Genomic DNA, 26,994 nt, shown 5'->3' with positions numbered 1-26,994 from the left:
ATTTTCCTTTTTTTATTATTAAGAACCTCTTATACATTTAACATATGGAACAGAACGTGTAGATCGATTCAAATCCTCGAATGGTGGGCCTTATGTTTAAGGCAGCATAATGTATTCAGGACATTCATTTGGTAGTGAGTGCACATATACTAAAGGTGATAAAAACAAATTGATAATATTGATTGGCCTGTTTTGTCTTTGTTCAACTTTTTGTCTTTGTTCTAATCTTGTTTCAAAACATGTTGTGTGCAATAACTTGGGGACAAGGTCAACTTGGTCGGAATGCAAATTATTAATACAATATAATTTGAGAAATTGTTCTTTTACCTTATAAAATGCAAAATAAAAAATGACATTTTGAAAACAAAGCATTTGCTCAAGATTTTCAGTTTGCAAGGGAAATATTGATACTTGCACTCCAGTTGTCCACACACTATGATACAAAATGCATGCTAGTTTGGGTCACTCCATCTGTACCAACCAAACTGGCTTCATATTAATTCAATTGCTCAAAAATAACCAATATATCAAAGTATAAGGACACAGACAGAGAAGTCTATTATCTGAGTAGGGACGGTACAGGTGGTAATTCATGTCAAGGTGTATAATCTTGAGTGGACTTGGTGAACAAAGCCAGCCGACACTTATCAAGCCTATATATCGATCCAGTTAGTTTTCGCTGATAATAACCGCATACAACAATGGATCTTCAGGGTACCAGGTGTCATAAAGACAGACAGCCCATGATACATTAACAACATGCACCAAAAAGAGTAGCAATCAGAATGGCAACAGTAGAACTGGGCTGGTACATCAAAGGAGGGGTTCTGAAACATTTGTCCCCAAAAACATTTTTGACCGTCCACATAGAACCCAGATGAAGAAATAGTGTATGACCATGGATATCTTCTTCTTACCCACCTCTACATGCCCACTTCCCTGAAAGTGTGTTAAAGCATTTCTTTTTCCTACACCCCATCCCACATACAGTATCACCAGGCCTTTTCATCTCCAGTGCTGGAGGGATGAAAAACTAGTTTTATTTCCATCTGGTAGTTAACAAAACTCACACGGTGTCCCAGGTCTGAATTAGTCCATGATTAGACGGCCAGGACAAAAACCAGAAGTGTTTCAGCTCTCTTGGACCAAAGTTGAATAACCCTGCACTAAAACCACAGACGCATCACCCAACAAATTCGTTTTTATTTCAGAATGGTTCACTATGACCTGGTGTACGTGGATTGATTGCCCCTTTTACTTAGAAATATACGAAGCCATTGAGTTAAACAGAAGCAACCTACATTAGGCAACGCCATTTTGTTCTAATTATCTGACAAAAATTACTTTATGCCATTTTTGTTCTTAAAGAACTATAAGTAAAATAAGTTGTAAAAAGAATCTATTTGAATTTAAGTGTAACTGTTTAAAAAAAAAAAAGAAACAATATATTTCTTATGATCAAGATGTACTAAGAAATGTATTTGTGATAAGCAATATAAAAGCATATTTAATGTGGTATTACTTGAAAATACATAATACATTATATTTGATATATTCCTTATAGGCCCACGTAACATCTTAAAGAATTAGGGTCCTCTTGACAAATTCAAGTGGTTTCTAACTTTAATTGCCAGTTTCACAGACACAGATTAAGCCTAGTCCTGGACAAAAAAAGACATTAATTATTGAGCTTGATTTTGTTTTAGTCCAGGACCAGACTTAATCTGTGTCCACGAATCCTACCCTCAGAGTACAACAGCAAATCATATGCCAACTTAAACGGTTCTAAAAACATTTCCTTTTCTTTGTCATTTAGCAGATGCCCTCACCCAGTGTGTAAATGTTTGCTGACCAAAGACACAGAAAACAGAGACAACACAGACAGAACACACATTTACATAGTATCTTACAGTACCAGTCTAAACTCTCGACTGGAACTGCGCATACGGAATCCGTCTTGACCACAGTCCAACACGACCACGCCACGCCCAGGATCGTGCTCAATAGGCACCCGATGGAAGAAAAACACCTGAAACGGCGGGACTGCCAATATTTGTCCCTTAAGAAACACTTTTTTTTGTTTGCGGAAAATGTTTGCTACTTTGTGCCCTAATGAACACAACCCAAGCAGCCTGTCACAGATAGTAGACAGAAATACAGTGTAGTGATCATTGATGAAAGCAGCCGTCGCAGCACCCTTTCATATTCACTAGCAAGGCAGACCACAGGTGAGCTGTGCCCATATATACAGTATAGATATATTTATTACTGACTGGGAACTTTTCTTTTCCATTGAGACTTAAGCCTTGAGGACTTAGAGCCTCTCTGGTTGGGGTGTACTTCTCAGTGGAGTAAAGAATCGGCATCATAATGACCAGTAATCACCATGGTAACTGAGCATACTAACAATTCTTCATTGGTTCCATTTCAATCCAGAAAGCACACCCAATCCTGATTCTAATTACAGAAAGACCTGAATATCAGTGCGCTTCCTGTGTTGGCTGGAAATAAAAAGAGGTGGTGGAAAGAGTAACGAAACAGCGATAGAGTGCATGTATATTATGGTTTTCCTCATTGCTGACATTCCCTGTTCAGTCTGATTGTCTGTATGTATGTCTATCTGTCTGACTGTGTGTTAAAAAAGACACTATGATGAAGAATGATCCATCATGTCTAGAACTATTCCTTCCCTCAGGAGATAGTTTGACTCTTCAGACGTCGTTGACACACTGCTCTTACCAAGTCCGTAGTGTCAGCCCTGGTAATAGGAGCGGAAACACGACCTCCCTGGAACACTAAAACAACAGGGTTTAAAGATGGAGAACCTCTGGCTGAACTGACCTGGGTTGAAGGCCCAGTGACCACAGCTGGAAGAGTGAGGCCCTGTAATGTCACCAGAAGCATGTGGTCCGGTAATTGTGAGGTCACCGGAAGAGTGTCCCAGGTTTATGATGTCACCGAAATAGCCTGTTCCAGAAGGAGAGGAATGCGGTGGAGTTGAAGGCACCAATGAAGATGAGCAGCAGCAGGTAGAGACTCATCATGATGGCGAAGTGATGCCGGACCAGCCAGGACGTGCCCCGGGAATGTCTGGAAACACCACAAGCACAAACAGTCACACCGAACACCCAAAATCACTGAGAGGAAATCTGAAGTCTACTGACACCCTGTCAATATTCACTGCTCGACTAACAATGACTGGCAACAATGACTATGTCTGTCACAGAGAAATCCTTCTGGTATTAGTGTTAACGTCGTCACTGACCTGGAGAAGTGTCTTTTCTGGGAATACACAAGCAGGTACTTGACACGGAGCAGCTGATTATTGGTGACCACAAAGTATTTCTGAGGGACCTCCCCGCCTTCACTGTTCCTGGCTCTGGACCGCTGGCGATCGACGGTTTCCGAGTCTGAAACAGGAATAGGGACGTCACTAACGGAAGGGCTTACGAGCTGTTGGCGGTTTACATTAGTTTAGTGCCAATCAGTAGGATGAATTTACGAAGCCTGTTTTATGTCAAACTGCACTTTGCACTAAACCGGGCTAAACCATTAGCTGGAGTGCAGAAGCAGAATATGAGGAGACTTCCAGTGAAGACAGAGCGTATCCATATCTGCCTTTACTGGCCCTCCGATTGGATGTCAGGTTCTGTTGTTCTGAAGCCAGTCTGCCTGTTCATTTTTAATGACACAGATCCTGGACAAGCCTAACCCTTAAACCAGACCAAAACCTACCTTTCCTCTTCACCTGGCACTTGACGTCTGGGTGGTCAATGACCTCACACATGGCGATACAGCTCAGCAACGGTCCCAGGAGACTGTCGCGCCAACCGTTGCCATGGGGACTGTAGAGGACCGCCATGCTGAGGTCACTGGTGAGGTAGGTGCCCTCTCCGAACAATGAGGTCTGCAGGAGCGGCCATGGAAAAACAAAACATCGACAGAGGCAGTCGATGGGGGGTGAGAGTTGTGGAGGTGGACCAGGGGATGACGCCCAGGTGTTTCTGGGACTAAAACATGTGGTCGGCGGATGCAGCGCTACCAACCGTCCACCCCGCCCGCCCACCCAGCCTAACGCCTCATCGTAACCCAACTAACCTTGTTGAGGTGGCAGTGGAGCCCATTGTGGATGATCGAATGGAAGTTCTCGATGCGGCTGCCGTGGAACGCGTAGAAGATGTCGCGCCCCGCCCGCGTCTTCTCGAATTTAGCGTTCACCTGGTCGCAGTACTCGAGCTCAAACAGGAAGTCAGGAACAGGCGTCAAGATCCCCTCACTCTTCGTTAGGTTGCAGAGCTTGGAGTACTGGCGGAAGGGGGAGTAGAATCGAACCGAGGACGTCAGTCTGTCACGTCGTTCAGAAACATTCAATTCCACCGTTCTTATACGGGTCACAATGTACCTTTCCAAAAACTCTTTAAGGATTTGAGTTGTTCAAAGAGAGGGCAACCCGGCTTGTAGCTTGTGAACGCCTGAGGTCAATAAGGTAACAAGAGAACACACGCACGCGCTGAACTTTATTCACACCCAGGAAAGTGGTACATGAAGATGGTAACAGATATAAAAAAAAAAAAAGATTTATTTGTATGCAAGTATCCTATTCATGCATGTCCACCCACATCCAAGAAAAAAACTGCAATATTTATACACTTGTTACAGACCCATTTTTTAGAATCCTACCAATGCAGGACTGGGCAGCAGCATCCAGCCAATCAAAGAGCGCATGATCATTGCATGGACAGAGTGGGATAGATGCGGAGAGAGTGTGATTGGCTAGGCGCAGGAAGAGATTGATATCAGGTCAGGGCTGGACTGGGGCACCAGCTAGTCCTAAACAAAATAGTCCTACAGCACCATCTGCAGGGGATTCTTCAACAAGTCTGCTGTCAGTCGAACTGAATATTTGAAAAATCGTCTCTATCTTGAGTACGCTGTGGCTCTGTCTGTATAACATGGTGATTCCTATGGGGGGCCAGTAGGAGATAGTATGAAAATGTATGAACTCAGTTGTAAGTCAGTTGAAGTCTTGTGTCTTGGGACATGGAGGTCAATGACAGAGCTTAGGGCTCACAGTGTTGTTTAATGGAACAAAAACATAGATGTTGAGTTGGGTCATAGTGATCTGTGATGTTAATATAGCAATAGGCTATGGTGTTTTATAATGGTTGACACATGAATGTACATAGGTCATGGACCGATGTTTCAATTTTGAGCGACTCATAAAACTGTTTGGGTTCTAATCTCAAATGCAGTATGACTTTCTCTAACTGACATCATAGAATGCAAGTTCACTCTAGAGTTAGTTATGAAATTACTTTAGTCTTCATACGAAACTATTTACATCCTATTCATATAGTGTTAGTAGGGGATATGTTCCTCTCATGGTAGATAAAAAAAGAACAGCCTGTTCTGTGTTCTTGTGTCAATAAAACAGAAGTAACTACTGTTTATCTAGAGGTTTAGCAGTTTTAATTTGCCAACTTTTACAGTAATGGTTAAGTGTATCTACTGGATCTCTGTATTGTCAATAAAGCACCTCATTCCCCGGAAGCAGACCTAACCTTCACTGATCACAAATCTCCCATTCAGCCCATCTCATGAATGTGAAATGAAAATGTAAATCAACTACACAGAGCTAATAGCAGAAGGTGACTTTGCATTTACCTCCTCCTTCTGTAGAGTCTTCACGGCGAAGCTCTTGGAGGAGAGAACCCAGTGTGTGAGAGCCAGATGGTGGTTCCCCTCGCCCGGCCTCAGTCTCACCAGCTCTCTCACCCCAGGTAGGCTGTTCACATCTGTCAGCTGCGCAGAAGCAGAGTTAAGTTTTTAGGGCACCAAGTGGGGAGTAGAGCTGGTAAAATGCAAAGAACCTACATAGGCCAATAACACATGATCCACGCAACTCCCTGTTGCAAAAGGTTTTAAAGTTGTTTCCCCGTCGCGGAAGTGAACATAACGCAGACTATAACCCGGAGACACTAACGAGAAAACAGTACCATTCTAGAACATAGTACTGTCCTAGAACATAGTACCGTTCTAGAACAAAACAGATTGGGGGGAAACTGCGATAAAGAATAATAATTTGAATTCCATTAGAAAGTCTGTATGGAAAATCTGATTTCAGTCACTGTCTGATTCCTCACCAGCTCATCAAACTCTTTGGTATCTCTGTCCCGGATGTATCTGGGTGGGTATGGTCTGAGCAATGAGTCCCTCTTGTAGCTCTGGGCAGCCGCAACAAACAGGCTGCATCTCAGGTCAGCAGCTACCGGGTCCCTGTGGAGACAGGAAAATACCAGCTCTCTGACTGCATCCGGTGGGAGTGGAGGCTGCATTCCCAACACTGTGAAGAGATTAGAATGATCTGTTACAGATCCCGAGTGTTAGAGGCCAAGGATAGAGACAGAGAACCTGAAATGCTTACTTCTGAACCCCGTTCTTAATGGGTTACATGGTTAGTAAGAAAATAAAAGATAGTTATATAACATTCCGTAGTACACACTAAATAATTATACCACGACTACAGACACGACTATCATGAACCGACCATCATTTACAGCAATGACATGGGAGCAATAGGATTTTATCAGAACATTCATCTTGTCAGCTCGGGAAGTCAATCAAACAACCTCTTGGTTACTGGTCAGATCCCACGGCTAGGCTACCTGTTGCCACTGATATTGGTTTAAGGATAATATTACCAAATAAAAGGGGTCCAAGCAAATTTAGGAACACCAAATTCCACCATGGAGTTATCTGACAAATAATCTCCCAACTGAACAAACTGATACTGCTCAGAAAGGTGTGATTTAGGCCAGTTAAAAGTCTCTCTTCTAACAGTTTAGAAGAGGACAGTGTGAAAAGCAGCAGCTTAAACAAATAAAAAAACATAGAAGCTGTAGAAGGTCATTAACTATTTTGCCCTTAACTTATTTTGCAGTTTCAGTATTGGGAAAGGATCTAAAACCAGTTTAGTATCTTTCAAAGATACTGTTGGCAGTTTAAGAGGATGTCATCTGCTGGACTACTTTATTTTAGAAAGGCAGAGGATGTTTGTGATGTGGTGTAATTACAGACAGTTTAATGGTACTAGACAGAGTACCCGTATTATCTAGACAGGGAGTACCTGTATCACATTAATCCGTTGACAGAAGCCACAGAACGGTTAGTTTGTTGGGCAAACAAACAAAAGGTATTCCCTTGGGCAATGCACTTTTACAGTATCTTTAATGGTTCTCTAAGTCATGTACATTTAAAATAAAAATGGTTACAAGAACATGGCCATTGTCTGACGAAGCAAGGAATTATGTTATCACTGTCTGCCTCTGAATACAGAAGCTTTTCCTTAGTCAAAGCTACGGTACCCACATAACACTCCGCGAGAGCACTGTTAGTTGTGTTAACGTTAATGTTTGAAACCGTTTAATATTTTGAAATAAGATTTTGAAATACATTGACTTATTTAATAGCAAACTTAGCTGTATAATTTGGTGGTAACTAATGTGGTTGAGTGCAGGTGAAATTTCAAATAGTTAGCCACAACCAAGTTAGCTACTGTACAGAATGTAGTTAGCTAGCTAGAGATGTTTACACATAGTGCCATATATGTCAACAAAACACAGTTGAGGTCCACATCATTAGCCTACAATGATAAACAATGTACTATGTTTGTAGAGACAAAATGGTACGTATGCAGATACAAACGGAGTTTAAAATCCATCTTTAATTGTCACTCATTCATAAACAAAAAACTCTACAGCTAGCTAGCTACTTGGATAACTACCATTAACTTAGCATTTTAGCTATGTAAAACATCCGACGGCTAGCAAGACACCTGGCTCACAAACCACACAAAACCAGACAGTGCTTGTCAACTAGATGTTGTTTATTTAGGACTAATACCCATCTAAACGTAAAAACAATTGTTTAAATCACGTACCTGAGCGAGCCTCAAGTAGCTAAATGATCAATCAACGTCATCAGCATCTTGTGAGCAACATTAAAGAAACACTTCCGGGTCACGAAAATTAGGAAATGTTCTAAATAAACGAGACCAACATATTACTTCAAAACGGACATAAATTGAGTTTATTCATTGTTTAAGAAAATGTAATTCTCAAAACATTGACAACAATTCATATTTGATTATATTTAAGAGTAATATCAATAAAAAGTAGGTGTTAAAACACGTTCCAAGGGCAAAATTCAGACAATGCCAATTACTTAATATGGAATACATATTGCCTCATAGCTCATAACCTATTGAATATTCCACAGAGAAAGCAATGTAGGAAATGTTCAGGAGAGTGTTTAGAGTAAGACTAACCTGTCTAATCATGGGGAGTGGTGTGCTACATCTAGCAACACTTTATTTTCCACACCCTCTTTTACCACAATGTAACTCAATGGATATGAAATAAATATTGACTCATACAGAAAAAACGGTTCTATACGCCGCAGTGAATGTATTGTAGGAAATGTTCAGGAGACTCTATAGATTGATTATATGCAAAAAAATCAAGGAGCACTGTGTATTTGCAATTGTTGCTGACATTTTACTGCACTCATACCATTGGCCACAATGTAACTCAATGGATATGAAATACATATTGCCCTATACAGAAAAAAAACTATTCTATATGCCGCAGAGAATGTATTGTAGGATATGTATATTCTAGGTAATGTATCACTGTTTACATACATTCACTGCAGCGTAGAGAATAGTTATTTCTCTATACGGCAATATGTTTTTCATATTCATTGAGTTACACTGTGGCCAATGGCATGGGCAGAGTAAAATGCCAGCAACAATTGCAAATACATAGTGCCCCTTAATTTGTTTTGCATATAATAACTCTATCCACTCTCCTGAACATTTACTACAATATATTTTTAGAATATACACAAAGCAACGTGGCATAATAGATTCATTTAATATTATTAAAATTGCGTTTTACCGCGGACATTTATTTCGATGGCAAAATCCTAAAACCGGAATTCTTATTGTTGCTACGGAATCTCAAATGTTGCCAGCATGACGCTATAAGTTATCTAGCTACCACACTGACACAGTGTATCCGGTAATGACGTCAGGATGAGAAACTAATGGGCGCGTTCCAGGTCTTCGTCAAAGTATTGCTGCGCAGCTAGTTTCCCCACAAATATGATTTGCAGTATACACATGTGGCATAACCACAAAGAAGATGATTGAGTTGGAATATGCAAGTGGTTGGGTGATGCTTCATCATTGGAATAGTTGTAAAGTCCCACTGGTCTATGGGAAATCTCCATGGGAATTTATTTTTTAGCTTGGCACTAGGTTTAATCTCTGGACTGAAAAGTGTAGGTACGTATATAACATTCGTTCCCTGAGGGAAGGAACAAGGTGCCACTAACACATATAGAGATAAAATCAGTGATTACAGGGGTAGCTAGGCATTTTATAACAAGAGTGGTGGGGCTCCCAGCTGCTACACACTGGAGGGCATGTTCAACCTACTCGGGATTATCAAGGAAAGTCAGGGTTGACAAACTCTGATTGCCCAAATTGGTGTTAAACAGTACTACGACAGTGATTAAGATGTTTGTTAGTTGACTCAGTGTTAAGTGGAGTATGTACAGGGGGAGATATCTACCGGTCGTAGCACTGGGGTCTATTCCACCGTGGCTGTTTCCCACACCAAGTGTGGATTTGGGTATGACTGAGGGAGGGAGTTGGGCAAGGAAGACGTGAGCATGTGTGTGGAGAGGTATATGAATAACTGTTTTAATTTGTTTTTAAGGATGTATACGGATGGGTCCAAGGCCGCAGACTAAGCTGGGTAAGGTGGGTTCAGGGATGCATGTCCCTGAGTTCCAAGCGAGTTTGTATCATAGAGTGACTGACCATGTCTTGGTTTATACGTCAGAAATGGTGGCTGTGACCATTTATACGGTCAGAGATGGTGGCTGTGACCATTTATACGGTCAGAGATGGTGGCTGTGACCATTTATACGGTCAGAGATGGTGGCTGTGACCGTTTATACGGTCAGAGATGGGTGGAGGATGTGAAACCACACAATTTATATCTGATAGAGTTGATGGAAATGGCATCGTATTTTGTATGAAAATACTTTAGTGTTTTATATTTTGTAGTTTAAAAATACTGTAAAATACTTTGTGAGAAGTGTACATAATGACATCATGTATTGCTGCCTCTGATTGGTGCCTATTCAGTAATTTGACCAGACTTGTTGAGATCAGAACAGAAAATGTATCCATACCCAAAGAAGGTCAAGGTGAGAAATGTGTAGGTTGCCAGCTTTCCATAAATTTTTAGCATAAATTGCTACAAATCGTAGCAGCCCTCACAATTAACGTTAGCTTGCTACTTACAGCCTATGTTGAGTTTTTGTCGGTTGTGCATGAAAAAAAATAAAGCGTTTCAGTGTTGTACAACATTACATTATAATGCCACGATATGGTGGAACTTGTTAAAAGCACACACGTGTGCTTTATTGTCATTAATACTCAATCACACGCATACTCTCATCCACACTCACACATAAGTTTTAGTGTTTTTGCTAGAACTGTTTTGGAATACCTTGTCTGTAGTATTCTCTACTGTAGTATTCTCTATTGGAGTTTAAGTAAATGTTCTTACTACATTATTACTGTGTTTGTGTACTCTATACCTATATTCTGAGGCTCTCAATAGATTAAGTGGTTGGAGTTGAGTTAATACTCCTTGGCAAGTTCTGTTGCTACTTTCTGATTATGTTTCTGGCTACATTTAAAATCAAAACATACCGATCATTTAATAATTGTTGAAAAAGTGCTGAAATCTTTGTTTTCAACTTCCAAAGTGTTGTCCAATGATTAATAAATAAATAAATGATTGCTAAATGATTGTATCCTAATTGCAGGTCCGGTTCCACAGGGGGGCAAAAGGGTGCATTGCCCCCTCAGGTACAAAGTCTTGCCCCCTCAGTTTTGTTTCCCCATATGCACACTCGATTGTATATTAATTCGACCCGGTCTGATCATTACACTTAACACCATATGATCATCACAGATCAACATTTATCGATCGGCTTTACATGTGCATATACTTTTCTAAATTCTTCGTCTTGGGAAGTGGGGGTGATTAGACATGCCGCCTCATTTATACAAAATGCACCCTCAGTTATGTCATCTTGGCCCTGGCCCTGCCTAATTGAAGTAGCAGTTTAGTAGGATCATGATTTTGCATACCATTGCATGAATGACTGCCTGGCACAATTTATTATTATATACTGCTCTAAATATTAAGGGAACACATAATCATCACAGTATAACACCAAGCAAATTAAACTCAAAATATCAAAATAAACTACAAAATACTGCAGCCACACCATGTATCAAAAAAGACTAAAATACTTTTACAAGGGAGCATGAAATCACTTCACAAACCTTCCATCTATCGGCCTATTTAATCTAAGTACACTGACTCAGTTGATTAAGCAGAAAATGTTTCATAGCAACAGCTTTTCTCTGCCTGATGAGTCATGAGATAAATCTGACATATGCAACCAGTTAACAAATCTAATATTAACACAACCCTGTGATCACCCAGATGAAGTTTAGTTTTATAGTAACCAACAGTTTAATGTTTAACTAACAGTCAAGCGAGCAAATGACCGTTGTTAAATAGTATAGTGGTTAGAGAAGCAGACTTGTGAACTATAGGTCCGGACTTCGTATCTCCTCGCAGGCGAAGCGATGTATGCATTATTCCGTATAGATGAAAACTTTGCTGGATAAAACATTTACTATCTACGTTATAGTAAACCTGAAATAAAAAAAAGTATGGTCATATTGCGACTGTTTCTGGTGGATTTTTGAAGTACGCATCCGTGCATGCGTTTTGGGTCAGGATAGACAAACACATCTGCTGGCTTAAATTACAGTAGTTTTGTTATAGTAAGCCTTAACTGAAGCTGTATACGGTTATATTGCGACTGCTTCTGACATGGAAAAATGTATCTTCAGTCTTGCTCGCAATTGCTACATTTTTATGTTTATTCATAGGAAGTTAGTAGATACTAGTAAGCCTATTACTGGCTAATAAGCTGTTAAAATGGCCAGTGGCAAAAGCAATACAGTTCATAGATGCTATGGAACTTAATAAGAACTGTTAGTCAGTTTAACACAGTTTTCTGTGGTACAGCTCTGTGGTGTAGTGGTTAACCACACAGCCTTACAGATATGTGCAACCTGGGTTCAAGTCTCAGGACATTTTCTATTGCAGGCCGGCTCAACTAGGCTTGCCTGATTTCTTGTTTACTAATCCTATTTGAATACTATTATATCGAAATATTACAACTACAGCTTATAAGGCCATATTTTCTGTGATGACCGCAGTGTCACCTTGGCCCTGTGCATCATTCGCCCCCTCCCGCTTTCACCTGATTGCGGGGGAGGGGCAAGTTCAATTATCTAGTAGTGACACTGAACGTGAAACATGATAAATTAGCATCGGTAACCTACTTTAAACGATGGTGCCCAGGCAAGGAAAAAAAGAGGAACATTTGATAAGGACAGAGGTAATGTGATGAATGAATAATTTTGTCTGTCATTGTGTTTGATGCTTGGTTTATGTCCGTCCCAGCCACCAGTCAGTGTTTTTGCCTGCCTGCCCGTTTCTTGTAGTTTTCTTTGTTTTTTCCTTTATTAAAAGCCTTTTCTTTACTCTTCGTGTCCGCGCTTGGGTCCAGCTTCAATGCTAATTGAGACAAATGCAAGTTCTTGTGCTACTGTTTAGACACTGATGCAGGGTTTTATCTCACAAAAGGACAGACGAGTTTATCCAAGTGCTGGAGTGTGAGGATTGAGATACCTGGGTAGTGCAGTAAACAGCTTCGGGCCAGTCAGTAGGGTCTATTGGTGTAGCCTTTTTGTAGATGACTGACGCTGCATCGCGGGGCTGTGCTGAAATAGAGGGGACAGATGTGTTTGACGCTGCATCACTAGGCTGTGCTGAGGTAGAGGGGACAGACGTGTTTGATGCTATTCTCGACCTGAAGCAGGAGGAGCAGGACCAGGGACGACGGGTGGGGCCGGCGAGGCAGGGTCCGTGCTGCTGGGCTTCACCGGCTTGGTGACCGGTCTTTGTTTCTCAATTTGTTTTTGAGAGTTCTCTCCTTTCACATGCTACATATAGTCAATGGACTCCAAATCATAACAGCTGGTGAATTGTTCAAATGCCTGGATTTACAGGACGCTTATTTTCATGTACCGGTGTGTTCAGAACACCACAAGTACCTTCAAATCTTTTTTCCAACAGTGGTCAGGCATATCAGTTTACCGTCCTGTCTTTCGTAAGCTCTCAGAGTCTTTACAATATGCATCAGTGTGGCACTGAGCCACCTCCAACTGAAAGGAATAACGATACTGCCTTATCTCGAACCACTGGCTGATTTGTGCATCTTCTCAAAAAAAAAAGCAGCACATACAGTTCTGATAGAAACCCACATTTCTGCACTTGGCCTCTCAATAAATTAAATTTTTTTTAAATTTCCTACCAAGCCAATGAGTCAACTTCATCGGGATGATAATCGACTCCCAAACCATAAAAGCGTGTCCATCCACAGAACGTGTGGACAACATCCTACATCTCAACCCGATACTTCCAGCGAGGGGTGGAAGTAAAGGCGTGAATGATCCTCAAGCAAATGGGCATGCTAATGGCAGCTGACGCCTTAATTCCTCTCAGCCTGTTTGAAGCTGCGTCCCCTTCACGTGTTGCTCAACACATTGCACTTGGATCCCAAGAGAGACTGAGACATTACCATCAGGATAACAGATACATGCCACTTCACCCTGCAGCCATGGAGGGAGAGGAGCGTTTTGCTCAAAGGAGTCCCCCTAGGCTCTATTCCGCCAAGACGAGAAGTGGTGACGACAGATGTGTCACTGGAGTGCAGGGGAGCAGTTTCTCGACATGGTGCAGTGTGTATGGTGCTCACAGTGGAGGAAGGAACACATCAATGTTCTGGAACTCCGTACAGTGTACCTTGCCCTGAGACACTTCTTACCTTCTCCGCATCCCTGTCCCCAGAGACTAACTGTTTACCAGCTGGTGCACGGACAGAGTACAGGACCCAGTCTCCTGCCGTCCGTCCATCATTCTGGAATGTTTCCACCTGTTAGGTGAGGGACGCTCAGCCTCAACATTAAAGGTACATGCATCTGTGATCTCTGCATGTCATGATCATATTGATGGCAACATAGCAGTCCACTATCTCATTTGCCAATTCTTACTGGGAGCTCGGCGCCTACACCCCCCTAGACGCAATAAGGCACTGTTATGGGATCTCCCTCTAGTCCTTCAGGCTTTAAGGGAGTCTCCTATCGAGCCTTTGAAAGAAGACAGGCTAAAGTGCTTATCTATGAAGACTGCTCTATTACTGGTGGTCTCCTCAGGAACTCCTGAGTGAACTTCATGCGCATTCTGTGAGCCCTATGTGCCTTTGGTGGAAGGCAGATCACCACGGAGTGACATTGTGGCCTAACCCATCTTTTCTACCTAAAGGGTTATCCCCTATGCACTGAATAGATCAGGGGTTATTTCTTTATTTTTATAATTCTTTGGTCAATTTGAGGTCCGGGGATATTCATAAAAGATTTGGGGCTATAGCCCCGGACGCCCAGGCCTAACGACACCACTGGTATTCCTAATTGCATTATACTGTGTCATGTCTAGAGTTTTAATGTGTTTCTAATCTCTTGTGTCCATTGTTGAGTACCACACCCAAAACCACCACACCATGAAACGCAAATGCTGGTCCCAGACTAACCTACAGTCCTTACAAGTCGAAATCCTAGATCAAGCCTTCTGCTCTGCCCTTTCTACTATGCCTTGTGAATAATTTTCAAACAGCTCCTCATGTTCTGGGGGTTGCTTCTGAGATAGAAATATGAAACTGAGGAGCAATATATAACGTTTTGATGGTAGGGTTCTCTGTTTATCTCTTGAAGAGATCTTAGCTTGACCAGAGAATGACCTGGCATCTGTTCTTTGTTCAGTGTGTGAGTAATTTGAGTAGGGGGCATGGCCAGTGTAGAAGTTACAAAGATACCTGTCGTACCTATTCTTTGATTACTCGGATTGCGGCCATATTAGGTGGCCGTATATCGATTATTCCATGCGCAAGTAAAAATGTAAAACATTTATAGAACTTTGCAGTGTTTGCCTGGACGTTTTGGTTTAATAGCCACTAATAAGATCTTTTTTTAGAGGTTGCATTAACACTGCAAGTCTCTTAAGTTGGGTCTGATCTTTCAACACTGCGTAGAGCTGGGAGCGATGCGGTGGGAAAAGTAGCAACATAACCGATAGTATGCATTTGTTCTTAGTCCGTTCCGTCCAGCAACAAATCGGTTTCCTCAAACCATTCCTTATAGAACGGGTAGGTCTACTGTATGTGCCTAAGGACAGATAGGGGGAACGTGACGTCACGTGATTGTGTTCTACTCCCAAGCTACGCGTGCGTTGGCTACATTTGAGATTTTTTTTAATCGAATGTGGAAATAGTCTCGTATTTTGAGCGGATGTTCTTTTACATTAAAAATATCCTCATATAATGCAATTGAAGTACGTCACATAGTAACGGAAATCCTGGTTTAGAAAATAAGGTAAGAGAAATATCGTTTCTGACGAATCCATCCGGTGTTGTCTTCTATATGTCCATTTCATTAATTCTTGTTCAATCACTGCGCGAATAACGCATTTGCAAGAATGATTTGTGCATAAATATAAGGTAGAAGAAGAATGCGTCAAAGTAAGGGTTGTGCATTGAGTCCAGCTGAATATACTTAATCATGTCGTAGGCTCGTTAAAGCTGAAGGGCGCTGCTTTCTCCATTGACAGTGCTCCTCGTCACGATGCAATTGTAGCCTGCAATTGTAGCGGCATCATACACTCTGCCCATTCTTAATAAGACATCTGAATCAGAGAAAAACATTACATTGCATAGATGCCTGTCCTCAACATCATTCACTATAATTCTGGTGTAGTATTTGGTGCAAAAATAGATGCTGGGAAAAGTATGCCCTTCATCAGAAGCCTCAACCTCTAGGTCTTGAACATGATAGCTATGACGGGAAAATATGATTTTGAAAGATGAAGATCAATTATGTATCAGAAATACCAGCTATTGCTTGCACTGTAGTGTGAAGTGAAATTATTGGAAAACATAATATTATAGTCTTGGCTACAGTAGTCTTGATTTCAAGGCGCACCTTGAAATCAGGGGTTCCATTCACAAGGCTATTAGAATAGCGTTTGAAGGCCGAACTGGAGCAACTGTATCTTATACATCATCGAAGTACCATGTTATCACAATTCATCCCATTTTTTAGCAGAGGGGGTGGTGGCTATGTACCATCGCAAAGCACACTGGGAGATAAAACCGGTTTGGGCCATCTCCCCCTGCGTTGGGTTCTGAAATGTATTTTTGTTTTATTTAATACATCAACATTTCATATTAGGATTGCACAGGGAACAACATTTTAGCCCATTGGTTGTTGGATTGGATATTAATGAAGTTATAGCGTTTATATATGATATAACCTAAAACTGTAACATGTATGTGTGTGTGTGTGTATATATATATATATATATATATATATATATATAGTTTATTTATATAGCACAATTCATACATAGAAGCAATTCAGTGTGCTTTACAAAGAAAAAATATAAAAACACAATCGCATAAAAACAAATACTCAAATGAAAACATCATATAACAGATTTTAGGTTAAATATTTTCCTTGATTAAATAATAATACGCTTCCTATTTTTTTAAATTTCATTTCTAAGGCCGTTGAGTTTGGGTCTGGATATAATTTATTTCCAACTGGCGGAACACATCGAATTGTAATGGCAGGTAAGCTATGACAACATTTATCTCATTTGTACAAGGATTTTATAATAGGAGGAATACTTTGTTGAGTTTGATTAACGTATCTCTGGAATCACTATACTTATTAAAAGATGTAGTAATGTAAAACATTTATTTGTTTTGGTTGCGGGTTCTAATCCCCTAACGTGAAAAGGTCAAGAACCCTGTCTTTCTGTCCCTTAGTAAGACCGTGAACCATAGCATACTTATTTAGCATACTTACCTGGTAAAATAATGGTAAAAATGTGAATGTTGTTATCATGTCATTATAGTATGTGTGAACAACCCCTATTAATCACATGCCAAATTTGTGCTGATCAGAGTAATACATGTGTAGCCTGCTTCTACCATACAGTTTGCACTTGATTTTCCGCTACTTAGGATGTTAAAGGGGTACATCCGGACGTTATCCTTTAAACTACTTCCCTTACAGTTAGATGAACCTCTGGATACTATTGTTATGTGCAGTTTGAAGGAAGTTACTGAATGGCACGGTGCAATTGCTAGCTCGCATAAAAGAGATGATCTAGCAGGGAAAAAAACACCTCCTTTCACTGCGATTGCTTGGAATACAGAAGTATGCATCTAATAGCTGACCATGCGTTTTACAAAGCCTTTTCCTTTCCACACAGAAAACAACTTCCCTCCCCTACCCGGCTTCATCAAGCTGAAGCCGTGCTTCTATCAGGACTTCAACGAGATCCCGGATGTGCACCGATCCATGTGCAAAAAGCTCTACTACCTGTGGATCTGTGAGTGCGGCTGTGGCACGAATTGCACCCCAATTACCTTTTGCGGTTCACTAACTTTTGACCGGGGCCCATATAGAGTGAGGTGATGTTTAAAAGACACGCTGTTGTTGGACTTCATCCGGGTCAGACTCAGAGTTTCAGAACAGGCATGTTCTTTATATTTAGATAACAGTAATGGACATCCATTTCCAATAGTCTACTAGCGTTGGCAGAGGTACTGAAGCAGCAGATAAATATATGTGGTTGTACATGTGGTTGTAGATGTGGTTGTACTCCATGCTGGTCAGTACTGGCCCACATTAACAAAAATATGAATTTATTTTAAGTGTAGATTGCTTGAGTGACAACATGCTGGTAAAAAGCCTTATGGATGCATTCTGAGATAAGTAGTACTTTCAAAACCACTGCTGGAAATTGTACAACAGCTCTGGATTGTCTTGTTGGCCTGTGTTTGTTTTACCCAAAATATTATGGAAAACAAACCTCAGTGTCACAAGATTGCTGCTATAGCTGGGTCGCAACTGCTTAAGGCTTTCAGGCATCCAGACAAAAATGTTGACCTATGTTGCTCATCAAAATCAACTTCCATTAGGTCTCTACCCCACTGTATTGACACCAACAGCTGAATATGTAGCTACCAGTTCAGTCGTAAACATTATATAAACTACAGATGCCTTCATCATTTCTTTGTTTCGTTTTCATTTTCACTCCAGCTGGGGGAATTTTTGACCTCAAAGTAAGTCCTCTCAGGTGTGTGGTATAAGTTATCCCTAGTAGGTACTCATTAGTTTGTACTTCTTGGCCTAGTATACCCTGTACTGTGTGTTAACCTGGAGAGTTATCTTCAGTTTTAGAATGTTTAATTGAATGCCTTAAGCGGCGTTCTGCTACCACAGTGCACTGCTGTCATTTAGGACAGGGTCCAGCCGCATGGTCGTAGAATCCTTCCCCTCAAATAACAGTCGCTAAACCATACATTCACTGGCTCTGCAGACTCCTGCACTCATCTGAGGGTGCCAGTCAGACCTCACTGTGTTTGGTGAAATCATCCCAGAATAAACATACTGGGCCTTTGCAGTATGATTACATTGTATCGGGCTCCGGACACTGTGATTGGACCAACGTTGAATTGAAACCAGTGACACCATGGTTCTGTTTGTTTGTCAACAAACAGACTAAAACAAGGAAGGGATGACCTGGTCCTCTCCAGTTATGTAACCCTAATTTCAGGGGTCCACGTCCGTTGCATGACCTAATGAACACCCCCCTAAACTGCAGTAGTTCAAACATAAGGTTGACAACTAATATGGTTATTTTACCTTTTCCCCGACTGTGATTGTTACAGTTAACAGTGTTACCTTGGCGGTCAATCTTATTGGCTGCCTGGCATGGATGTGCGGTGGAGGCGGAGCTACTAATTTTGGCATGGCCATCATTTGGCTCCTCCTCTTCACCCCCTGCTCCTACGTGTGCTGGTTCAGGCCCATCTACAAGGCCTTCAAGTAAGTAAATCCTTCTAATGATCTGGGGTGCGTTCAGTTCAGTTCAATGTTTCCCACTGTTTACCAATTTCCTAACCAGTGCTAAAGGAAGGAAAACACAACACCTGAGAGCTGTTGTCTTACTTTAATCTCCAAATGTAATACTGGACGGCACTTGAATGGCATAGACAAAGAGAAGATAATTAAGTGAACTTCCAAGTTTAAAGACATGGCAAAAAAAATATAGATCAGACAGTACCCAACTTCCTGCACCATTTTATGATATTGTTGCCTGGTTACCACATAGTTTAGCCAAAGTTCCATTCCTTTTACTCTGTGTAGTCTTCTAACACATTCCATGGAATAGACAGGGAGCGGAGCTAAAAATCCTGTTGTTGTCAACCAGGCTAACATTGATGAGGCAAAGAGGATGTGAACAGTGAACATTAAAGGCCAAGTCCTCTATGTAGTTGGAATCCTTGACATCTGACTAGGTGGACTTCTCTCCCGCTGCTGTAGGACTGACAGTTCATTCAACTTCATGGCATTCTTCTTCGTGTTCATGGCCCAGGTCGTGATCAGTATTATCCAGTGTATTGGAATCCCAGGTTGGGGAGTCTGGTAAGGATGTGGACCTCCTTCATTATAATAAAGTGCCATTGATGTGAGGCTTTTATTTTTCACTTGAAATATGTTGTATGACTGTTAGCATTATGAACGCTACATCTGCAGGCTAATACATCTGCTGGCTAAAAGTCTTTCCAATGTTTTTTTCCGCCAGTGGCTGGTTGGCTACCATAACCTTCTTCAGCACCAATATAGGTTCTGCGGTGGTCATGCTGATCCCCACCATCATGTTCACAGTCATGGCTGTTTTCTCCTTCTTAGGTCTTACTAAGGTACCGTATATACTGCCACCTAGTGTGTGTGTGTGTGTGTGTGTGTGTGTGTGTTTGTTCCTGTTTTACTTCAGTAGTGCCAAAAATCCCTGTAAGGTTAGTCAAACAAGGATTCTGGATTCAGGCCATAAGCTTAGGTTTAGGAAAATTGGATTTTGAATTGACGTAAAATAGAAAATACGAATATGTATTTTTACCAATAAGTCACAAAGGGGTGTTGTTCATGGCCAATATACCATGGCTGACATGTCTTCTTTGGGCCTGGATACAAGCCACTGAGGGGCCTTATTGCTGTTATAAACTAGTTTCCAAAATAAACTCAGTGGCCAGTTTATTAGGTATACCCTTCTAGCACTGGGTTGAACCTTCCAGAACAGCCTGAATTCTTCAGAGGCCTGGATTCAACAAGGTGTCAGAAACACTCCAAATGAATCTTCTCCTATGCTGATGCCGTGGCATCAAATGGTGACGTGCATTTGGATTCGTAAATTAGAAACAGAAGGAGACAGGGGAGTAGGTGTGAAAGCATAGAAAGGAAGAAGCCCAATGTCTGGGGCAGTACATTTAATATGAATATTCTCTGAAATGTAGTCAGCAACACTAAGCATTAATCTAGAGTGAACTGACCAATAAAACAACATATTGTAAATAATGAAAAATAAATTAATTTAATTGATTTGAATAAACCAAATATGCTTAAAGTTGCTTAAAATTATTATATATTTCATGAAGGTAAACAATGTCTGGTTCTCATCTCCTTTTACCTCTTATCCTACCATGTGGATTCATTTCTAGAGGACTGTGGGTAAAAAAAATGTGTAGGTGTTTTAATTCACTGTTGTAAGGATGTCTGAAGAAATGACTGTAATTTTACATCTTAGAATGATGTTTCAATACTTCAATACAGCAAAGTTAAGAACAACTCAGCTTCAAAATAGTAGTTTCAAAGCACATCATTTTAACAGTGAACATCTCTATTTTAGTTTAGGCTTAAACATTGCTTTCACCTCTGCACTACCTGCCCAAAAGACTTGACTTCCATTTTTCTCATTGTGATCTTTCGCAAAGCTAATGTGGATTGTGTTATTTGGTGCCCTATTCCTTGTGGAATATATGTTTCTGTAGTTTTAGTGGGTATGATTTGTGTAACTGTTCTTCTGTGTTGAGACAAGAGCAAACCGTCAAGATAAACCCACAACTGTCATACGTTATCTCTCTGGACACATTTTGTTGGTTTATGTGTTGTTGTTTTTTTCTGTTCATCTGATGGATGATTAGTCTCTGGGCTAGTGGGTCATATTAAATGTAATTGTTTTTTATGAATGTTAAATTATGTTGTTTATTAGCTTTCATGTTTGTGGGTCATACAGTCACAGGGACTACAGCAGTGTTCACTGACTGACATGTGAACACTGAAATATGTATTAATGTTCCTGTTAGATACATATTAGAAAAATAAGCCTGACTCATGCGACACCACAGCATAGTCGGCGGGCCGGTTGAACAAATATTTGTTTGGCGTAGCCAAACTTCCCTTGCTCTCTCCGGGTGTACAACGTGTTGCTGTTCATTTCTCTAATGCCATCTCCTGGACTTTCTCAACAGTGCTACCGATTCGACTTTCTCACTAATTTTTTCCCATCTTTCTCTCTCTCTCTGTCTCTCTGTCTCTCTCTGTCACTTTCTCTCTCCAGGTGCACAACATGTACCGTGGCACTGGGGGCAGCATGAGCAAAGCCCAGGAGGAGTGGACCACCGGGGCCTGGAAGAACCCCCACGTCCAGCAGGCGGCACAGCAGGCAGCCGTGGGCGTGGCGCAGGGGGCCATGCAGCCTCAGCAGCAGTACTCCCAGGCACCCACTTACAACTACGACGACCCTGGCATGTAAGGCAGGGCGGAGGACAGGGTGAGGTGACGCCAGGGCGGGGGGGAAGGGGGGGGTTTGGGTTGGGGGGTCGGGTCGGTGCCAATTCAGAGTAAGATAATCCTTGGGTGAAATAAAATTAAAAATAAAATGTTCATGTGTTATGTTGAGTTTGCTTTGGAAATTCCCTGTGTTAATGTGCAGTGATTCATTTTTATTGAACTCACACACCTGTGCCCCTAATGTGGACCAATACTCCAACCTTAGTGTTATTAAACACAGTGATAACATATTGCACATAGTAATAACTATGTTATTACGCTGGTGTCCACAAGATAGATTTTTCTGCTTCTGTATGCCAGACAGACACTACAAAACCTAGCACTGCCCCGTAAAGCTAATTCACCCTGACTTGAGCAATGCAATATCATTATAATATAGCCATGACCATGTTTTTGAAAATGCTTTACTTTTTAGTGTGTGGTATCACATTTATGATAGAAGGATGTTTATTTTATGAAAGGAACTTAGTAGGAAAAGGCCAGATTGTCATGTTTATGAGAAAGTGTTCATGTATATTTTTTGGAAGGCAGTACTGTATTATAATGAAAGATATAGTTTGACCGCATGGAAATCACAAAACGCTGGAAACCCTTATTTAAATCTTATTTTAAATTTGTCCATGGTGAATTTTTCTTTTGTATTTCTTAGATTCTCAGGAAAGACAGGATAGACGTCTAACTTGTTTTTACCTTGTTTTAGACATAGAAATAGAACTAACAGAACTGTTCAATTAATTATATTTCTTTAATATCTAGGTTGTTTTAGACATAACAATAGAATATCTTTCATTGTCATTCTAACTAGTCGATAGACGGCTAACAGCCACAAGCCAGTCTATCAGTAAAGCTGCGCTAGAGTCAGAACTGCAGACCATTGTCTTTTTCATCTCCTTTCACACGTCATGAAGCCATGGTAGGAACCTCTACTGGTTCCTCAGCATTTTTTCATTTCAGGTAATGGGGAATGTTTTTTTTTACAGTCATTATGCTGTTGACTATCAATGAAATAATGAATACATGATCAATTATTATAGAAACAGCACACACGTGTAAATGGGAACAAAGGAGATATCGCAGTCTTAATTTCCTATTGTAGATACAGTATTCGCTGTCGTAGATGGACCGATGTTAGATGTTATGAATGTTTATTCCCATTGGTCAAACCTCTTAAAATAATCTTAAAATGTGAACACTTAAAATGACTACATTTCCCAGGGGGGCAAAGCAGGTTGTAATGGTGTCATCAGTGATGTCATGGCAAGCAGTTCTGCAGTAAGTGAAAGATTTGTGACAAGTGAAAACAAAATGTGGCTGTTAATGTAGTACAGATGTGTATAGAGAATAGATGTGAAATGGTATATATGGGAAACCTAGAATATTATTATTACAATGTTCTTTTTCAACTTGAACTGGACAAAAATAACAATATGATATTTTTTACTAGGGATGAGTCAAGTGCTTATTCTACGTTTGACTACCGTTAATTATTTTTTTTTTTTGATTCATGTCTCGAATATCAAAACATTCACTAAAATAAAGAGGTCTTAAGTTAATAGATGGATATTACAAAAATGTTTATACAGTGTTAGACTTGAAGATTTGTACATGAATGCCAGTTATTTAAAAAAAACATGTGAACTGTCTTGTCTGATTGTGTTTGTATTCAATATGATTTTCTTTGAACTCTTTGTGTTTCTTCTGAATTCAGTTTTTGTGGTTTCTGTTGTTAAAACCTGTGTTGTTTCTGTATATTTTGTATAATGTATGTGAGGAGGTGGGTGAAAGTTCTGAGTTCTGATATTTGTCACCAAGGTTTTTGCTGTTGTCGGTTATAAAGCTATAGGTTTCTGATTTGTTAGTTTTCGACAGTTGGGTGTTATGCTCAGAGAACTATTCGCTTTAATAACTCGCTCAAACTGTCAATCCAGTACTCACTTTACTCCACTATTACAAGCACTGGAGCAATACAAACACAAATTGACAGATCAACTTCTGAAGGTAGAAATGGTCAGTGCCAGAGGAGGCCATTTATGCAGCCTCAGTTTGTACTCCTTGGTTTGCTTAACTGGCTCATACCATAGCCGGTAAGAGCAAAAGGGGGTGTCTTTGTACAAGTGATTGGCACCACACAGGTGGAAGTATTTATTTTTTCTCCAACATATGAGTATTGCACCAGCGAATGTACATTGTGTATACTGTCCAGTAGACTAATTCCATTAGCCTGTCATCCGAACTGAGGCCCCTTTGTTCGTACTGTTGACAGTGACACAACGACGTGTGCAGTGATCAGCCTGGTTCGACCAGGCTATAATCTGTTGGTCGTAGTGTTCATCCTTGTGTACTGCTCAGACTGACAGAAGCCTCATTTCTTTACTCTGTGTTATAGTATTTGCAACAGAAGATGACAACAGAATAAATACAAAAAAGTGATGTTTTCTGTGTTTAGTAAATCTAAGTGTGGTTTTGGTGAAATTGTGAGTCAGACCAAACTGTGTGCCAAGTTATGTAAATAAGGCACATTTCAGTATGTGTGGCTTATTGATGTTCAATACAACTGTGTCCAGGCGTCCCATTGCAATCTTCTCTGGATTCAGGTTATGTCTGAAATGGCACACAATTTCCTGTAGCAAGTTCACTACTTTAGGCCAAATCAAAAATCTGCGTCCAATGTGGCACATCCCTTTAAAGTGTCCCATGAGCTTTACGGGAAGATTTGGGGTGCCATTTCGAATGCCAACCTGGTCTGAAATAGTGCACTATTTGAATATAGAGGTACTACTTGGGACACCCCCTTGGGGAAATGAAATGCAGTCCATGCTGTTTTTGGGTCTCCGTGTGTGTTGTTTCACAGCTTTTGAAAGCCATCTGTCATTGAGCCCGATCTACACTGGTGACCTGCTGTATTTGTTTAATATATCCTGTACTCTAAAAACATAGGTGTAGTTAAAAAAATTGAGATGAATCAAATGCTAATAAAATGTCCATGGATAAATAAAAGTATATACAGACTATAAATCCATGTTATGATTGGATGGATGATGTGTTATACAGCAGTCCAGGAGACCGTGTCTCAAAGATAACTTAATGAATTTTAGAGAATAATAACGCAATGTTTTTTTTGGTGTATTATTTTTATATTATTTTGATCTCTTCCTGATGGATAGTAAAACGTTCTTGTTGCATCATGAGTCACTGAGTGTTTTTTCTGTTTTGTACATTCACCATTTTCAGATTTTGTGTTTAAAAGTTAACTGAAATTAACTTTTAAAAGTATTGATCATATCTTTTATTTTTGTAGTGTGAACAGCAGTTTTGCCTTGTGGTCAAGACTGTGGTCAAATTATGACCCCTGCGTGCCGAAACGGATAGTTGATTTCGACCCCATCAAACAGTGATGTAGATTTGATTTGATTTAACTTTAATGTCATTGAACCGTGCAAGTACAGTACAATGAAATGCAGTTAGCAACTAACCAGAAGTGCAAATAGAAGAGGGCAGAACATTAAGTATTAAGTATACACTCACCTAAAGGATTATTAGGACCACCATACTAATACTGTGTTTGACCCCCTTTCGCCTTCAGAACTGCCTTAATTCTACGTGGCATTGATTCAACAAGGTGCTAAAAGCATTCTTTAGAAATGTTGCCCCATATTGATAGGTTAGCATCTTGCAGTTGATTGAGATTTGTGGGATGCACATCCAGGGCACGAAGCTCCTGTTCCACCACATCCCAAAGATGCTCTATTGGGTTGAGATCTGGTGACTGTGGGGGCCATATCAGTACAGTGCACAAATTCTCATGTTCAAGAAACCAATTTGAAATGATTCGAGCTTTGTGACATGGTGCATTATCCTGCTGGAAGTAGCCATCAGAGGATGGGTACATGGTGGTCATAAAGGGATGGACATGGTCAGAAACAATGCTCAGGTAGGCCGTGGCATTTAAACGATGCCCAATTGGCACTAAGGGGCCTAAAGTGTGCCAAGAAAACATCCCCCACACCATTACACCACCACCACCAGCCTGCACAGTGGTAACAAGGCATGATGGATCCATGTTCTCATTCTGTTTACGCCAAATTCTGACTCTACCATCTGAATGTCTCAAGAGAAATCGAGACACATCAGACCAGGCAACATTCTTCCAGTCTTCAACTGTCCAATTTTGGTGAGCTTGTGCAAATTGTAGACTCTTTTTCCTATTTGTAGTAGAGAGGAGTGGTACCCGGTGGGGTCTTCTGCTGTTGTAGCCCATCCGCCTCAAGGATGTGCGTGTTGTGGCTTCACAAATGCTTTGCCGCATACCTCGGTTGTAACGAGTGGTTATTTCAGTCAAAGTTGCTCTTCTATCAGCTTGAATCAGTCGGCCCATTCTCCTCTGACCTCTAGCATCAACAAGGCATTTTTGCCCACAGGACTGCCGCATACTGGATGTTTTTCCCTTTCACACCATTCTTTGTAAACCCTAGAAATGGTTGTGCGTGAAAATCCCAGTAACTGAGCAGATTGTGAAATACTCAGACAGGCCCGTCTGGCACCAACAACCATGCCACGCTCAAAATTGCTTAAATCACCTTTCTTTCGCATTCTGACATTCAGTTTGGAGTTTTGGAGATTGTCTTGACCAGGACCACACCCCTAAATGCATTGAAGCAACTGCCATGTGATTAGTTGATTAGATAATTGCATTAATGAGAAATTGAACAGGTGTTCCTAATAATTATTTAGGTGAGTGTATGTACAGTGGATATAAAAAGGTTTTTGTGATGTAAAAGAATGAGACAAAGATAAATCATGTCAGAACTTTTTCCACTTTTAATGTGACCTATAATGTAAAAAATTATATTGAAAAACAAACTAAAACCCTTGAGGGTGGAAAATGAAAAATAAAAACCTTACAATAACCTGGTTGCATACGTTTGCACACCCTATTATAACTGAGGATGTGGTTGTGTTCAGAATTAACCAATCACATTGAAACTCATGTTAAATAGAAGTAATTTCAC

General features: G+C 40.6%; 2 protein-coding genes across 2 annotated transcripts; one reads left to right on the top strand and one right to left on the bottom strand.

Moving 5' to 3' along the window:
* Positions 1-273: 273 nt before the first annotated feature.
* parp16 (poly (ADP-ribose) polymerase family, member 16) lies at positions 274-8,038 on the bottom strand. The gene is made up of 7 exons (XM_010883732.2): positions 7,940-8,038; positions 6,144-6,343; positions 5,665-5,802; positions 4,099-4,305; positions 3,736-3,907; positions 3,266-3,410; positions 274-3,090 (listed from the first exon to the last, which is right to left on the bottom strand). The coding sequence occupies exons 2-7, from the start codon at positions 6,333-6,335 to the stop codon at positions 2,955-2,957; spliced, it is 990 nt and encodes a 329-aa protein (XP_010882034.1). The 5' UTR covers positions 6,336-6,343; positions 7,940-8,038; the 3' UTR covers positions 274-2,954.
* A 7,424-nt stretch (positions 8,039-15,462) lies between these two features.
* On the top strand, positions 15,463-25,167 carry scamp5a (secretory carrier membrane protein 5a). Its single transcript, XM_010883733.5, has 7 exons — positions 15,463-15,655; positions 16,845-16,911; positions 17,559-17,678; positions 19,024-19,180; positions 19,679-19,780; positions 19,941-20,058; positions 21,753-25,167. The coding sequence occupies exons 2-7, from the start codon at positions 16,905-16,907 to the stop codon at positions 21,945-21,947; spliced, it is 699 nt and encodes a 232-aa protein (XP_010882035.1). The 5' UTR covers positions 15,463-15,655; positions 16,845-16,904; the 3' UTR covers positions 21,948-25,167.
* The last annotated feature ends 1,827 nt before the right edge of the window (positions 25,168-26,994 follow it).

This window comes from Esox lucius, chromosome 19 (assembly GCF_011004845.1).
Source record: "Esox lucius isolate fEsoLuc1 chromosome 19, fEsoLuc1.pri, whole genome shotgun sequence".
Lineage (NCBI taxonomy): Eukaryota > Metazoa > Chordata > Actinopteri > Esociformes > Esocidae > Esox > Esox lucius.
The sequence above is the reverse complement of the archived record's forward strand: the minus strand, read 5'-3'. Positions and strand labels throughout refer to the sequence as shown.

What these genes read in the sequence shown, in the direction of transcription:
- scamp5a (XM_010883733.5), top strand. An exon ending in CCCATCTACAAGGCCTTCAA is followed by an intron (nt 19,181 to 19,678) that starts GTAAGTAAATCC and finishes CCGCTGCTGTAG; the next exon opens with GACTGACAGTTCATTCAACT. An exon ending in ATCCCAGGTTGGGGAGTCTG is followed by an intron (nt 19,781 to 19,940) that starts GTAAGGATGTGG and finishes TTTTTCCGCCAG; the next exon opens with TGGCTGGTTGGCTACCATAA.
- parp16 (XM_010883732.2), bottom strand. Translation starts at nt 6,335, where the DNA reads ATGCAGCCTCCACTCCCACCGGATGCAGTCAGAGAGCTGGTATTTTCC. An exon ending in AGACTCTACAGAAGGAGGAG is followed by an intron (nt 4,306 to 5,664) that starts GTAAATGCAAAG and finishes CCCTTCCGCCAG; the next exon opens with TACTCCAAGCTCTGCAACCT. An exon ending in GTGCCAGGTGAAGAGGAAAG is followed by an intron (nt 3,411 to 3,735) that starts GTAGGTTTTGGT and finishes TTCCTGTTTCAG; the next exon opens with ACTCGGAAACCGTCGATCGC.